The sequence below is a fragment of the Podarcis cretensis genome, assembly GCF_951804945.1.
Source record: "Podarcis cretensis genome assembly, chromosome: Z".
NCBI classification, from domain to species: domain Eukaryota; kingdom Metazoa; phylum Chordata; class Lepidosauria; order Squamata; family Lacertidae; genus Podarcis; species Podarcis cretensis.
In genome coordinates this window covers 32,642,780-32,659,287 of record NC_137184.1, presented here as the reverse complement: position 1 = coordinate 32,659,287, position 16,508 = coordinate 32,642,780, and the positions used below count along the sequence as shown (strand labels likewise).

The 16,508-nt window shown below is 48.0% G+C and overlaps 2 protein-coding genes across 8 annotated transcripts in view; one reads left to right on the top strand and one right to left on the bottom strand.

Moving 5' to 3' along the window:
• Positions 1–3,941, top strand: part of ZDHHC9 (zDHHC palmitoyltransferase 9) — a 21,652-nt gene extending 17,711 nt beyond the window's left edge. For all 6 annotated transcript variants that reach the window (XM_079962343.1, XM_079962338.1, XM_079962339.1 and 3 more), the window contains 2 exons: positions 1,334–1,484; positions 1,737–3,941. In XM_079962343.1, the coding sequence (XP_079818469.1) occupies positions 1,334–1,484; positions 1,737–1,838 (253 nt within the window). In that variant the 3' untranslated portion in view covers positions 1,839–3,941. The remainder of the gene's footprint in view (positions 1–1,333; positions 1,485–1,736) is intronic.
• SASH3 (SAM and SH3 domain containing 3) overlaps positions 1–16,508 on the bottom strand; it is a 17,003-nt gene extending 495 nt beyond the window's left edge. The window contains exons 1-8 of one of the 2 annotated variants that reach the window (XM_079962346.1): positions 16,307–16,508; positions 11,874–11,969; positions 10,588–10,740; positions 8,909–9,020; positions 8,269–8,432; positions 7,271–7,477; positions 6,052–6,202; positions 5,586–5,764 (exon numbers count right to left, since the gene is read on the bottom strand). In XM_079962346.1, coding sequence (XP_079818472.1) covers positions 5,592–5,764; positions 6,052–6,202; positions 7,271–7,477; positions 8,269–8,432; positions 8,909–9,020; positions 10,588–10,740; positions 11,874–11,969; positions 16,307–16,363 — 1,113 coding nt within the window. In that variant the 5' untranslated portion in view covers positions 16,364–16,508 and the 3' untranslated portion in view covers positions 5,586–5,591. Of the gene's footprint in view, positions 1–4,482; positions 5,765–6,051; positions 6,203–7,270; positions 7,478–8,268; positions 8,433–8,908; positions 9,021–10,587; positions 10,741–11,873; positions 11,970–16,306 lie in introns of those variants that run through there. The other variant, XM_079962345.1, reaches the window with a different exon arrangement.

The window sequence follows — 16,508 nt, the reverse complement described above, 5'->3', positions numbered from 1 at the left end:
TAGACAGCTAATCATGTTCTGATGTGTATATTAGTCTAGGAGGTGCGGTGTGTGTGTGAAATATGACATTCTAGGGAAATGGATAAGGCAGCTTACATTGCTACTGCTTCATTGGGCTAGTTCCTTGCTGCTCTTCCCAGTGGAGCAGGGAAAGCATGTCTCAAGCCTTCTGTGTGTGTGTGTTTGTTTGTTTGTTTGTTTGTTTGTTTGTTTATCTAATCAAATAGTTCCATTTGAACTGCATATCTTTAAAGCCCAGTGGTAGGTTGAGCTAGAATTAATGACAGGCAGAGCCACACCCCCAGTGGTTATCATAGAATCATAAAGTTGGAAGAGGGACTCCAAGGATCACCTAGTCCAACCCTCTTGCAATGCAGGAATCTCAGCTAAAGCATCCAAGACAGATAGCCCAGCCAACCTCTGCCTAAAAACCTCAAAGGAAGGAGAGTCCACAACCTTCTGAGGGAGACCGTTCCACTGTCAAACAGCTCTTATCATCAGAAAATTCTTCCTGGTGTTGAGTCAGAATCTCCTTTCTTGTAACTTGAAGCCATTGGTTCAAGTACTACCCTCCAGAGGAGGAAAAAACAAGTTTTTGCTTCACCTTCTCTGTGACAGCTCTTTAGATACTTGAAGATGGCTCTCATAACTCCTCTTTTCCAGGCTAAACATACCCAGCACCTTCAACTGTTCCTCAATAGGCTTGGTTTTCAGACCCTTGGTCATTTTGGTTGCCCTTCTCTGCACACATTCTAGCTTGTCAATATCTTAAACTGTTGCACCCAGAACAGGGTACAGTATTCCAGGCGTGGTCTGGCCAAGGCGGAATAGCAAGGTACTATTACTTCCCTTGTCCTGGACACTACTTCTGTTGATGCAGCCTGGAATAGCATTCATTTTTTTTGCTGCTGTATCACAATGTTGGCCCATGTTAAGCTTGTGGCACACTAGGACCCCCAATATCCTTTTCACATGTACTGCTTGTAAGCCAGGTGTCCCACATCTTATATTTGTGCAGCTGGTTCTCCCTGGTAGGTGAGGGCTTGCTGAGAGCAACTGAGGTTGGTGCAACAGTGACCCACTATTATTATTATTACTATTACTATTCTTTATTTATACCCCACCCTTTCCCCTGAAAGGGACTCAAGGCAGCTTACAGAAAGAAATAAGAACAGCTAAAAACATAGGAGGGGGAATAATAAAAAAAACAAGCATATATCTGTTCACCCTAATGATCCAGACTCCACTCATTAAAATACAATAAAATGTTTTTAAAAGATCAAAAATGTATACTACTATTCTTGATTCACCCCACCACATCCTTTCCTTGTAGCGTGCTGGATAGGCGGGGCATCTTGCAGCAGGAGAGTGCTGCCCTTGAAAGCAGTGCTGGACCCGAGCCCAACACTCAAGAAGAGGGGACCACAGAAAAACCCAGTGCCCAGGAAACCAGTGGTGACAGTGCCCTCCCAGAGGAGAGTGTGGTAAGTGTGGTAGATGCCGGCTTGCTTTGAATGTACTCAGTAAGCAGCTCTGCAATCTGGTGGCCAAGGGCAGGGAATTTGATGGGGTTTTCTCGGGCGGGGTGTGTGTGGGTGTGATTTCTGCTATGCAGTCCTAAAAGAAACCTCCAGGAATTGCCAGTTTTCCTTCTAAAATAGATTTTTTTTTTTTATACTCTGCTGTGACTCACCCTTCATTCTCTTCTTCCTCTTTTTTTCCTTTCTCCTCTCCAGCTCCCTGTGCCAACAGGCAAGGTGCCACAGGAAACAGCGCAGCCCCCTTCTGCAGCAGAACCATCTGTTCCATCCCTGGATCACGAGCAGACAACGCACTAGCCTTCAAAGTGGACATGAACGCTGTTTTTGTTTGGCATACTCCTTGTGGAGAGGACCAGGGCAGGAAACAGCTTGGCAGGACAGTGGCCTTGCTGTTCCCTTTGGCTTTTTGTTCACCAGTGGTTGTGACCTGTGTCTACAAACTGATGAGTGCCAGCACTCCCCTTTCTAATGGATGCTGAGCACCCACTATGCTGCTGAGGGACCCTTCCCCCCTCAAAAGGCAATTGCTGCTGCCTAGGGCAGGCCCACTTCCTCTGTCTTTGGTCTCTTAACACTACTAAGCGAGTGCCTCTCTAGCCTGACATCGTTGAAGTGTGGAGCCAGCTGGGAAGAAGATGGAGCTGGTGGCACTTTTCTGTACTGTCTTTCTACCTGTGGTTGCAGTATTTTATGTTGGCTGAACTCAGCAGCCAGCAGAGCCAAGTTGATAATGGGAACATAAGACAACCAGGTTTCTACATAGCGCTCCTTCCCAAATGTTTCCTGCCAGACTGTGCCATATGGTACCTCTGAACCCCAAGTGGTCCTAAATCATCAAACAACCAGCCAAGGGAGCTCTAGCTTGTCCTTGCCCCCCAACTCCCTCTATCTGTCTAGATATTGAAACTCTGGTACGTTTGTCTCTTTCCTCTTTTATCCCAGTTAGTATGTCTTCCTGGTCTTCTCTCAGTCCCTCCTCCCAACCATTCCAGTCTTCTGAGGTAGCATTGGTAAAAGCAGGCCCCTCCATTCTGCTAAGCTGCTCAGTCAGGGCTACTGAAGGGGCAGGGTGGACCACAAGGTGGTAAAGTGACTTGGGAGCAAAAGAGCCAGTTGCATTTGCTTGGAAAGGATACTACTATACAGGCATAGGAGGTATGTCCTGTTCCATAACTTCCTTGTGGCCCATAAACCACCTGGTGCTCTTCAGCTCAGTTGATCCAGTGTTGAGTGATGCTCTTTGTATTATCTGGCTAAATGGTAATTGCTCTGTTCAGACCTTCTTGTGCCTCCCAATCCCTCCTTGTTTATAAGTGGAGGGGAGTTGCCAAAAAAAGGGCTCTGAATGAGTGGTAGTATGTTTGGGGTGAGTGGGTGGAGTAGCCTTCAGTGCCATTTCAAGCAAGACTCATACAGCTTAACTGCACATCATCAGGATTCTTCACCATAGGATAATTTTGTGGCTGCTGGTCAGACTGTTGGTAGGGACATGCTTCTTTTTAAAAACTCTCCCTCCGCATAAGAAGCCAATTACATTGGGGAGAAAACTAGCTGGAACCCTCACTCCCTGAAAAAACTAGCCTTCTTCCTGCATCATGCAATTCTAACATAGTTCAGCTGTCACTGAGTAGACCATATCCAAAGTGCAGTGAACAGCATCTTTGAGGTGGGAGCAGAGCATTGCTTAGCCTATTCCTAAGATTTAGCTAACTGTTCAGGTCAGGAGAGCAGAGAAGCTTATCTTCCCCTCACCTCTCCCTGATGGTCTGCAGCTGTGAGAGGTTATATCTCAGTGTATTCCCACTTGGCTTAGGACAGTCACATCACCAGTTCTTCCCACTATGTTTCTAAGTAGTGAAGCACTCTGGCCAAGTTTGTGCTCTCTTCATCTGCAGGGGTAGAATCAGTGTGTTACCAGATAAGGTTACCAGATGTCCCTGTTTCCCGGGAACAGTCCCTGGATTTACAAATCAGTCCCCATACAAAATCCATTGATGTTGAAAAGTGTCCACGGATTCATTGAAAAAAATCTGGTAACCTTAGTTTAGCAAGTCCCCTGCAGTGACTGAGAGAAAGGTGGTTCCTCTTCTAACATGGTGGTGTGGTCCATGTAGCTTCCTTATTTCCCCCACTGGGCATGGTGGGAGCCAGGAATAGACAGATGCACCTCCAACAATCATTGCTTGATGCCTTGCCAGTGCTGCCCTCCTTCCTTGAGGCAAAGGTAGAGGCTACTCCCGTATTTCCCCAATTACTGACCAAATCTCAAGTGTTGCAACCATATTGTTTGGATTATATTTTATAATGTACTGTGTCAAATTGCTCCAGGAAGCAGGATGGTCCTGGCTGCCTTGATGCTTTGGTGTGCTCCTCTGATCTCAATGAAGGTATTGGAATTTATCTGGTGTGTTATGTGTGTTGCGTTGGCACCAGTTTGTCTCCACTGCTAGTCTCCATTATTGGTGTTAGGCTTGTAGGTAGTTCCCCTGCCTCTGTTTATAGTGCAACATTTACTTTAAACTGAATCTTCCGCAGTAAAAAAAGAGGCAGCCTGCCTTGTGAAGTGGTACTTTGCCAGGACACCACCCTTTTGATACAAACAGAGAAGCCACACTGAATCAGTGGCCATAACTGTTGTCAAAGAGGGAAAACCTTGTGTGGTATACATGACATCTCTTCCTGCCAGTCATTATCATGGAAGCCTGCTTGGAGAACTGCCTTCAAGTTTTCATAAGACATGGCTTCTGTGTAGGCTGGTGTAGGGCAATTGGATGAGGGGCTGATGGAAACAAACAGGATGAACTGGCTGTCACAGTTATGTGAGAGGGGCCAGTATGCCTCACTCCACAGCAGAGTGGAGGGTTTCTTTTTTCTGCTGCTTGGGTAGAGGGTGGTGGTTTTAAACCCACTTTTCCAAAAAGGCACTGTACCAGACCTGTGCTTTGGGGGGTAAATGTGCTTTATTGGGATCCTGTACAAAGATGCTAAATCTTACCCCAAGAAACCCTGGTTCAATTTGCCAAACACAGCCCAACATCCCCAGCCAGTAAAGTGCAGACCTCCTAATCCAAATGGTGCTGCTTCTCAGAGGCAGCTCAGCTGGCCTGTGAATTACACCTACCTGATGTTGACCAGATACACAGGAAGCTTCCTTATATTTAGCCAGACCAATGGTCCATCGAGCTTTAGTCCACACTGCCAGCAGCATCCCAAGAGTTTCAGACGGGAAGCATCTTGTGGCCCTACCTGGCTATGCCATGAATCAAACCTGGGACGGTCCTTGTATAAAACATGCATTCTGCCACTGAGTTATGGCCCTTCCCTGCTTTCTCTCTCTTGTTGCAGTACCACACGTCATTTTAAACAAGATAATTATGGGTATATTCAAAGCACAAAAAAGTAGTAAATTGTCCATCTTCATTTCCTCCCCACATTAGAGCAAGTCACCCTGCTTTTTAGGTCGCCATTCCTCCTGGGGAGCCTTTTTCCATTCCACAACACAAAGAAGGGGAAAGCAGTGGCTACATACAGAGCATTAATCTCTGCATCTGCTGCTCTTCTTCAGGGATACAGACCACAGTTATTTAGTTCTACCTCCAGCCTTCAGTCATGACCCCTCTTGTGTCGGTTCTGTATTTTGCGTAAGGGGGGTTGGGGTGTCCTTTGAGCCAGAAGGTACCGAGCCTATGGGGAGAACAGTAACCATCCTCAGCTCAGCAGCATGTTCAATAGTTCTCAGTACCTGTGGTGGGGGGACAGCTTGAGCCAACTGCATGCAAGAAGGCTAAACAACAAGCCTTTCTAAATGCAAAAACCTGTTCTTAAAATTTCTAGCCTGGGGAAAGGCAGAGTTTCTGGGACCTGACAGATTTATTGATTTATCCAGCCACTACTCCGGGAGTAGTAAGGCTGCAGCAATGCTCTTGCTCTTTCTGAAGAGGGAGCTTTTGATTTTGCAGCTGTATCTTCTGTCTTGGAGGCAGGCGCATTTTGGATGACTGCTTACATTTGCCAAACCAACCCCAAGGACGAAGAAGGAAAAACCTTTTCTCAGCGTGAGCCAGCCAGAGAGAGATTTTGCAGCTCTTCCCCCAGCTTAGAGTCTTCTCGCCCGCTGTCCAGTGTCTCTGTCCCTTCAAAGCAGCCAGAATCACGGGGAATGTCTCCCTTTGGCTCTCCAGGGCCCCCCAAGCTTCCTCCTTCATCTTCAGCCTCACTGCTTGCTGGGGAGAGAGAAAGCAACTATTGTTACTGGAAAGCCCACCTGTAGGAAAATAGGAAGCTGTTGGACATGAGGCCAGATTATTTGGCCAGTGTTGTCTACCCTTGAATGCAGTAGCCTCCCATGATTTCAAGTAGAATGGGGTATCTTCTATTGTCTGCTACTTGACCCTTTTAACTGGAGATGGTAAGCATTGAATCTAGGACCTTCTGCAGGCAAAGCAGAAGGTCTGCTAAAGAGTCTGTGATTGGGAGGGGAAGAAACAAGCTTTTTAATAAAAGCACTTACTGTCATAATCAAGCAGGAGGTCCGCTGCTGTTAGCAGCTTGGCACGGTGCTGTGGGTCAGTTATATTCAGTTCATTCAGGTGGGTCTCTTGCAGCTCTTTGAAGTCCTCCAAGGTCTGGTAGCCATTCAGTAGCAATGTAGAGGCATACTCCTGATGAATGGGAAAGAACATCAATGTGCTGGCTATGAGCAGCTAGCCAGGTTCAGTGACTGGGGGACTTCATGTGTAGACTCTGGTAGACTTACCTGAAATTGGTCACAGCAGCATTCTGATCAGTGCTGGGCTGTGGTTGCTTCCATTTAAATTTCCCACAATGCCCCAGAAGTCCTGAGCATTGTGGGAAATTTATTGGTGGCTACCAGACCCAATCACCCAGTGCTAAGGAAGCAAATTGTTTCTTCAAGTGGAGTCTAAAGCAAGGATCTAGCCCCTGTCCCCAACAACTGCCCTAGGGTCCTACATGCTGATAAAAGATTTTGCTGAAGAAGTAAGTCTCATTGTAAACCCCCAAAGGGAGAAACAACAGTAGAGGCTATAACAGTTCTGACAGAGGCCTCTGTGCAACAACATAAATAAATGTTTTTATAGAGAGAGGGAGGATTTAAAAAGTGGGGACTAGCAGCTTGGAGAAATACACTACATCTGTACAATAGATGCAATCAGAACAGATATTCAGCAATGGAGCTCAAGTGCTAGTTCTTGTGGAATTTTTGCCAATAAGTTTAGATCCTTCATTGCTGCACATTTGTACAAGCTGCAAGAGCTTTTATGCAGTGGCTATGACAGCTCTATATGGTTGAACTCAGGCTGCTAAAATTCAGGCTGGCCTATCATTCATTTACGGGGAATGAATTACGGCTGTATGTACATATGTGGACTATATGCTAGCCTGGGCAGGTTAATCGCATTTGTTCCTAGCCTCTCTGTACAGTAAAATGCCAGCAATGAGCTAGAGCTACATGCACCCTCCAAACCTTCCTCAAAAACAACTCCACCAAGTCAAACCATTAGCCCATCCAATGTCTATCTAACTATAGTTTGCTAATTAGCAGTGAGGCCCAGAGTTTCAGACAGGTGTCATTTCCGAGCCATATTTGGAGATTCCAGAGACGGACCCCTAGATCTCCTCCATGCAAAATGTGTGCCCAGGCCCTGAACTACAAACCCAAACCAAAAAAGCCTTGCTGTTTTGCTCTGCTGGTAGGGCAACATCCTCACCTCAAGATTCATGCGTTCCAGCAGTTCATGCAAGGTCTTGGGTTTGGGCCTCTTGCTCCTGCTTCGCGAACTGCTCTTTGCAACTGGCGCAGGGTCGTCTGGGATGATGTCCACATAGATGAACTTGAAGGAGCCCACTTTGTTGTTCAAAAGACCAGTCCAGGTACCTGCAGGTGCCTTTGCAATGATGTGGATGACATCTCCTTTCTATGCCAAATGCAAAATCATCACATCTCTTAGCTGATATTACAGCACCACACAGCATGACTATTCAGTCCTACAGGAACACAGGTGCTGGTATCAGCCTGGTATCTCCCTACTTCCTCCCCCCCCCACCCCCAAACTAAGGATGTGGGGTTTCTGTGACCTTCAGGTATGGTTCAGTCAAGCTACTGCCTTCCTCTGAAAACTAGTCTCACTCTTCATGTTGCTGTGGTGTTGCCAGCTGTACACAAGTAATGGTCACACATCTATTGCTGCACCCACTTTTTGCTTCTGGTCTTGCTCACCCCTGCTGTGCTGATCTTGGAAAGTTGCCTAAGGGAATGAGGCCCTTTGGCTGAAAAAAAAGAGAGGCTTCTCACCTGCTATTATACCGAGTGCAGGGAAGACAGCCAGAACCAACACTTGAGAAATGACAAAGGTTTTTTTTTTATTTAATTTATCCCTCTCAGTTGTTAAAGTGCTCCAGTTTGTGGAGTTTGTGGTCCTGCAGGTGTTGCTGGACTATATTGTCCATCTCTGACCACTGGCCATGCTGGCTGCAGTGTTGGGACTTGGGAGTCCTACAACAGCTGGAGAGCCAACTCTTGCTACACAGTCCTAATCCTACAATGGGTCACCATTTTTCAGGATGATGCCACATTGGCCTGATCAATAACTTGGCATGAAATATTTCCTTTGTAGGCTGATGACGAAAGAGATTGTTCTGCTAGAACAGGTCTGCCTTTGCAGACTTGCATTGGAAGATAAATGCCAAGTGTTGCATTGTTACCCACCTGAAGTTTCAGAGAGTCTTTATCATACGGGCTGGGGAGGAAGTCAGTGTGAACTTTGGCTTTTCCACAAAAAGGGCCAACGTAGGGTATGGGGCTGGCCTCGTCTCCCTTCTTGCTGCTGCTGCAGCTGCTTCCCATCAGTCTGGGATTGGACAATTCAGTCCCTGCAGGAGTAGAGGTTCCAATCAGAAGGAAGAAATTGTAGTGGGTGGATTTTGCTGGGGCTTAAAAGATTGGACACTGGACCTCTGGTAGGTTCAGTGAAATGGAGACATAGTGATTGATGGATGTAAACTGCCTCCTCCCCTTTCAGCAGGGGGTGAGCTACTCAGGGTTTAGGAGATCTCGCCAAGCCACATCATTCAGTGTGTGCTGATATAAAGCTACCCTCCAGCTTGTGGTATTTCTCCTGCTTCCTCCATCCAGAAAAAGAAATCCCTGCAAACAGAAAGCTAGTGTGCCAAGGGAAAAAAGCGATGTTCAAATCCTTCTCTATGATGCCTCGTTTCCTGTATGGAGGAAGCTTGGTGTTGTGGGGTTTTATTTGTACAGACAGGCGTCCTCTTATAAGAACTTCTGTCTGCAGTCCGAAGTGTTTATATAGCCCAGCCTCAGTGCTAAGCCTTCATGCTGGACTCACCATTTGGTGATTGAGAGCTGCTCGTCTCCTCACTTGATTCTGGAAAGACTGGGCCTTCGTCTTCAGTGGGGCTGCTGATGGGAGATGCAGCGGCCTCGTCTTCAGCCTCCCCCTGCATTAGGGCAATAAGGCACAATGAACACCCCTTTGCGCTTGAAGAAGAGACAGACGGGTGGATTGACTTTGCTCAGGTCTAGTGTCTAGATCCTGTTTTCTTGTAGCATCCTGCTCGGTTCTGTTCTTCCCCCAACTACCAAAAGTCTTTCCCAGCTGGGCAACCCTTTAACTGAACATGTGCTTTGCATGCCCAGTGGTCCATCACTGAGCTATTAGGGCCCATATATTTTGGAATTACTGGTCGTATGTTCCTTCTCTCCCCACTCCCAAACCTTTAGAGGGTATCATGAATTATGTCACTCCCTTCAAAATATGGTATGTAAATCCTACATAAGTGTTCAGATGCCATGCTGCTGAGTCGGGACCTGGATTTCTCCCTTAAAGTCCTAAACATCATGGTTAGCTGTGGGTACTTAACATGTCATTAGCAATCGTGTATCTGTTCTTACACACCCACACAGAGAAGGGCCAGAGCATCTGCTTTGCATGTGTCCTAATTTGAATCCTTGACATCTCCTTGTAGAGTTGGGAGAGAACCCTGTCTGAAACTCCAGAAAGCATTAACAAGTAGAGACAGTACCAAGCTAGCCGGACCTTAGGTCTGATTTTGTATAAGTCAGCTTCCTATCTGCAGCATTCTGGCCATTTCTTCCCCCTGCCCTGTGCTCTTGATAAGGGTTTCCCAAAAGTGGGTCTCCAGCTGTTTTGGGACTACAACTTCCATCATCCCTAGCTGGCAGGGCTAGTGGTCAGAGATGATGGGAATTGTAGTCCCAAAACAGCTGGAGATCCAAGTTTGGGAAACCCTGCTCTAGATGAATATCCCCTTGCCCAAGCTGCTATTAAGCTCAGAAGGAAAGTTCCTGCTGGTGCTTTCTTTCAGCAGCTCATGGATCTCTGCACCTGTTATTAATTATTAATTTTTTAAAAAACAAACAAACAGTGATTAATGATGCATTTAAATGTCATGTCTTGTTTGGTGCTTAGGCATCAGTCTTATCAGGCTCTGGGCAAGTATTCAAAGAGTTATTATTATTATTAATAAAGAATTTATAAGCCACTTAGCATCCAAAAAAATCGCAACGCAGTGTAGAAAAGGATAAAAGGCACACGGTGCCAACCACTGAAATAAAACCTGTTCAAGCACCACAGTGGCCAAGTAAGAGACAATAAAATGCACAGCCAGCAAGCTACTCCATAAAGGGTTAGGTGAAACGAAAAGTCTTTAGCAGGTGCTGAAAGCATAAGGTTGTTGGCTCCTTGACCCAAGGTGTCAAAGCATCACAGACCTTGGTGGTTTTGTTTCGCACAAGACACGAGACCCAGGCCTTGCTGCATGAATTGACATCACCAGGCAGCTGTACAAGGGGCCTATTGCTTATCCCTAGAGCCTCTTCGCTGGCGTTGCTCTTCGTTTCTGTTGCTGCCTATTTACTTTCCCCTCGCAAGCATGAGGGCTGAGAAAAGAACAAGAAAAGAGCAAGCCTCTCCCTTTAGGCAATGACGCAGTTTAGGTTCAGTGGGAAAGGAAAGTCGGCTGGTCACACTGCCTCGTTTCTCACCTGCTCTGCGAGAGCTTTGGCGGCTGCTTTGCCAGTCTTCCTGTTCATGGTCCGGGAGATGGCAGCTCTCCATCTCTTACCCAGCTTTGAGGTGCTGCTTCGGCCTGAGTCATCTGGGCTGGGCACAGAGATTGTCTGACTGCCTTCGGGGACCTGTACAGAAGAGGAAAAGTATTGAGAGCAGCTGGCCTGGAAAGGAGGAGGATGCCTACTTGCTGGGTGTGGGATGGGGTGAATCAAACCTTCCATGTGCCCCCAGCAACAGATATGATGAGGCCTGCCTTTTCAGACAGGCTGAGCTATTTGCATAGCTGTCTACACACCCTTTCCCCACTGAATACAAGGGGGGAAGTGCACGTAAATATATGCGCAGTTGCTGAACTGTAGCTTTTGAGATGGGACAGAGATGGACAGCACAGCGTTTTGGATAGTGCAGGAACCACGGAAGAGGGGAAATAAGGACCAGGCGACATCCCTTGAAAGGGGCAGGAGCTCTAACATTGTCAATATAAACCAGAAATGGGGAACCCGTGGCCATTTGGATGTTGTTTGGGATGCAGCTCCTGCCATTCTTGACCAATGGCCATGTTGGCTGAGGCTGATGAGAGTCCCAACAGCTCTGGGATGTCACAGGTAGGAGAAGCTAACATGAGCTGCAGTACGAGACGCAAATGTGATGCAGCTGATTCAGGGCTGCAGCAGCGGAAGCCCAAGGCAGGCAAGAGCAGGACTGACTGTAGGCAATGGATGGGAACAGGTATGGTCCCAAGGCACATGAGACCACTCTTTGCTTTGCTGAAACTGGTGGTCAGAGCCATATAGATGTTGCCTGGTAGCACCATACATTTAAAACACACTTATATTGCTTTAACAGTCATGGCTTCCCCCAAAGAATTGTGATTTGTAGCTACAATTCCCAGCACGCTGAGCAAATCACAGTGCATAGACAGAATTCTTTGGAGAAAAGAATGTGACCATTCCATGGTGGATAAAAGGTGGGATGTTAGGGTAAGAAAACAAACAGATTAATATGTGAATAAGGGTAAGAAAATAAACAGATTAATATGTGAATAAGCCTGGGCAGAGCCGGATGCTCTGTGATAAAGGTGATATGGTCAGAGTATTAGAGCCTAGAGTTCGAATCCCCATTCAGCACTGAAGCTCACCTTGGGACAGTCACTGTATCTCAGGGTTGTTGTGAGGATAAAACTGGGAGAACCACCTTGAGCTCCCTGGAGGAAAAGGTGTCCTAAAAATGTTATAGGTAAATAAATGGGGGTACTCACCTCCTCCTCTAGGTTGAATTCCTTCTCACTTGGTAGAGGGGAGCTGGGTTTGGATTTAGGAAAGTCCTTGAAGCTGCTGGATCGCTGCAGGGACAGCTGATAAGGGGAGCAAGAGGGTGCAGAATGTAAATATAGGAAAAAGCAGGAAGCACACATCGGGAAACGGGTGGAGGGGCATGTGAAGGCTCAGCCTCCTAGTCCTCATGTTGTAACTAATTCTGCAACCAAATCCAAGCTGGTGTAACTGGAGAAAATAAAGATTCTTCCTGTTAACCCAACCTCTCATTTCCTCATTCCTCTCTTGCATCCACTTTGCAGTATTTTTAGATTTGAAAAGGGGACGCAGGTGGCGCTGTGGGTTAAAGCCTCAGCGCCTAGGACTTGCCAATCGAAAGGTCGGCGGTTCGAATCCCTGCGGCGGGGTGCGCTCCCGCTGCTCGGTCCCAGCGCCTGCCAACCTAGCAGTTCGAAAGCACCCCCGGGTGCAAGTAGATAAATAGGGACCGCTTACCGGCGGGAAGGTAAACGGCGTTTCCGTGTGCGGCTCTGGCTCGCCAGAGCAGCAATGTCACGCTGGCCACGTGACCCGGAAGTGTCTCCGGACAGCGCTGGCCCCTGGCCTCTTAAGTGAGATGGGCGCACAACCCCAGAGTCTGTCAAGACTGGCCCGTACGGGCAGGGGTACCTTTACCTTTACCTTAGATTTGAAAGCTCCGCGGGGCAGAGACCTGGCCTCTTATGAAGTGCCATGCACACGGATGGTGGCACCCACGTCAGACTAGCTGGGACTGATGGGAGTTGTAGTCCAAAATAGCTGGAGCGGGTACTAACTTGGCGACCTTAAACAACAACAACCTCTCCCAAATCAAGCTCTGTTATTGATATGTTGGCTGGGGAGGGGGGGAGTAAATGGGGAACTGTGGGAAGGCGTGGCTCGGGAAGGAAGCAGGCCTTTTTAAGGAAGCATGAACTGTTGTTACGAGGGAAGTACCGTAGACAGCTGCACGTCTACGCTCCTCGCCAGCTCACGACCTGACTGTACATTTTGGTAAGAGGAAATAGCAAGTCGCTCCTGTCCTGCTCTCTCTCCAATTAGTGTTAGCATCACTTGGAGTCCCCCGTCCTCTCATCTCGCAATATGTAACCTCAGGTTACATACGCTTCGGGTTACAGACTCCACTAACCCAGAAATAGTACCTCGGGTTAAGAACTTTGCTTCAGGATGTGAACAAAAATCGTGTGGTAGCGGCGCGGCGGCAGCAGGAAGCCCCATTAGCTAAAGCGGTGCTTCAGGTTAAGAACGGAACTCCGGAATTAATTAAGTTCTTAACCAGAGGTACCACTGTACATGCATTGCATTAATACCTTGCTCTGGATCTTGCCCGCCGTCAGAGACGGGAAACGGGTGCACGGACGAATCACTGGCCTTAAGCCAACCTAGCCGTTCCCGCTTTCACATTTGGTGTGCATCTCTTTTTTTTCTTTTTGTAAGGTCGCTACAAAAATCGCCACTCAGCGAATGAAGCGTGTGGCTTGTCACCACCAACAACAGCAAGCTCTCTCGAGCCTAAGCGCTAGAGCGGCAAAGGTGTGCGGGAGGTGGGGCTTAGTTTACGAACAGAGAAGCTGCCGAAGTCAGAGGACGGGTATTGCGTGCGTGCGTGTGTGTGTCCGCACGCGGTGGCGCATTTGAGATCTGGAAATGCAAATGCTTGCAAAGCAGAGTTCACGCCTCGGCGCATAAGCAAAGCAGGAGGAAGGGGTGGATGTGGGGAGCTGGGAGCTGCTGGCAAGCCCACACCAGATCCACACAATACGAAGCCCACAACTCCGCCCCGATGCAAAAGCTGCTCATCATCGCAGTGCCCCCGCCCCCCCTGAGCAGGACTATCAGCCTGTCACACCAAAAACACACACAGTCAATTCTTTTGCGGTAGCCCTCCGGTCACACGTAGGAAGGCTCGCTTGAGCTCTTCTCGGAGTTGCAAGCTTTCAGCGCTGTGCAAAACTCGGAACTGATTTGCTCAGAGGGCTCCCCAGGTGGGGCGGCCGCAACGAAACCGTGCAATGACAGCTCTATTCGCGGTCTGTAGTTGAGTTGCAGCTTGAGATCTCAGGGGCTGCAGCCCATTTCATCAAATGCATCCGAGAACAGATGCATCTGATGAGGTAGGTTGTTGCCTAGCAAAGCTCTGCCCCACAGTAAGAAGCCAGAAAGAAGATATTCTATAGGGGGTGCTGTTCTGTGGGAATTTGAACCATTGTTTGGTTTTGGAAGAGAGAAATGAGGAAGTGAAAGGGGTGTGTGTGTGTGTGTGACTGGAGAAGATGGAGAGGTGAGGGGAACAGCATGCCCCAAAGAATGAGAGAGGAAGAAACAGGGGCAGTAACATTTAATCCACTAATAAGTGAGATAAATGGGAAATAATATGCCCTGAAATCAATCAGGCTGCTGTTTGGAAAATATATAAAAGCTGTAGATGACAAACACCTTGTTTTAGGTCCAGTAGGAAAGCAGCTTTGAAGATGATGCAAGCTACGCAACACATGAGAATAGGCTAAAAATTGGGAGAAAGTCATAGCGCAGCCATAAGGCATTACATTTGCATACAGAGGGTCCCAGGTCCAATCCTTGGCATCTTCAAGTACAACCCGGAAAGATCCCTGCTTAAAACCTTGGAGAGCTGCTATCTAGCCGGTGTAAAGGTAAAGGTAAAGGTACCCCTGCCCGTACGGGCCAGTCTTGACAGACTCTGGGGTTGTGCGCCCATCTCACTTAAGAGGCCAGGGGCCAGCGCTGTCCGGAGACACTTCCGGGTCACGTGGCCAGCGTGACATCGCTGCTCTGGCCAGAGCCAGGGCCAGAGCCAGAGCCGCACACGGAAACGCCGTTTACCTTCCCGCTGGTAAGCGGTCCCTATTTATCTACTTGCACCCGGAGGTGCTTTCGAACTGCTAGGTTGGCAGGCGCTGGGACCGAGCAGCGGGAGCGCACCCCGCCGCAGGGATTCGAACCGCCGACCTTTCGACCGGCAAGTCCTAGGCGCTGAGGCTTTAACCCACAGCGCCACCTGCGTCCCATAATACTAAACTAGATGGAGCCAATAGTCAGCATGAATGCAGCTTCTTGTTCCTAAAACAGACTGATTGCTTCATAAACATTTGTTTTTAATGTGTGCAAATTTAATTGACAGGTTAATGACCAATACTGTACTCATATTATAAAATCTTTAACATTTATTTAATAGGTCTAAGAAAGAGCACCCTCTGTCTGCAGAGAAAAGAGTAGGCACTGAGGTCTGATCTTTCATGTTTCTATGGCTTGATCATTTCACTCCTCTTTTCTCCTGTGTTTCTGGGTTACAGATGTAGTCTCCCCTTCCCTTTGCCCTGGCATAAGTGCTGCACTGTTTATCAGCTGCTGTTTTCTGTGGTGTGGAAAATGTCCCTGATGGATTTCTGCCCATCATACCACTTAAACTAGAACAAGCTCAGAGTCAGAAAACAAACACACAAACACATCCACATATGCAGTACACAGACACTGCATAACAAGGGTGCCTGTTGAAGGAAACTGACCCCCCAAAAGCAGGGGTGGAAGGCTTGGATGGCCACAGTTTGCCCATGAAGCAAGCTGGAGGACTCGTATCTAAAAAGCATCTGTCCTAGACAGTTTGGTGCTCTGGAGAGCTGCAGGGCTGTCAACTGTCAGCTCAATATTGTCTATGCTGGCTGGCAGTGGCCTTGCAGGGTCTCAGCTAAGAAGCTTTTACCAGCCTTACCTGGAGTTGCCAGGGATTGAACCCAATACCTTCTACATGAAAAGCAAATGCTCTACCACTGAGCTACAGCAACCCTTGTACCAAAGCGTAGCCCCTAAGGAAGGGGTCAGCAAACTTTTTCAGCAGGGGGCCAGTCCACTGTCCCTCAGAGCTTGTGGGGGGCCGGCCAGACTATATTTTTTTGGAGGAAAGAACAAATTCCTATGCCCCACAAATAACCAAGAGATGCATTTTAAATAAAAGCACACATTCTACTTGTGTAAAAACACCAGGCAGGCCCCACAAATAACCCAGAGATGAATTTTAAATAAAAGGACACATTCTACTCATGTAAAAACATGCTGATTCCCGGACCGTCCACGGGCTGGATTTAGAAGGTGATTGGCCCCCGTGCCTTAGTTTGCCTACCCATGCGCTAAGGAAATCCACAACCCCTAGCCTCTGGCTGGCAAACTATGCCCCCCCCCAAAGTCTTCTAAAAACAATAGGTACAAAGGACTAGCATGAAATGTAAGCAATCCAGGCCCTGGTGCTCTCCAGTCTCATCCCATTGGTCAAGTGCTGCTGTTGTGCCCCTACTAGCAATCTGTTGGGCAAGAAGAGGCTCTGGGAAGAGGTGAGGACCTGGTGCTTGCCTCTCCAATCACTCACCTTCCTCTTCTGCACTGGGTCCTTCTCACTAGCATTGGATGGCTTCCGGCGCAGCATGGTGCTCCCTCTCCAGAGTACATTAAGTGACAGGCAGAGCGAGAGTGTAAGCCAGAGAGAAGCAGCAGGCGAGTACGAGAAGCGACAGAGGCCAGGAAGTAGGCAGGAAATCACTGCATCACATGGGCTCCTTTCCCAGCAACTG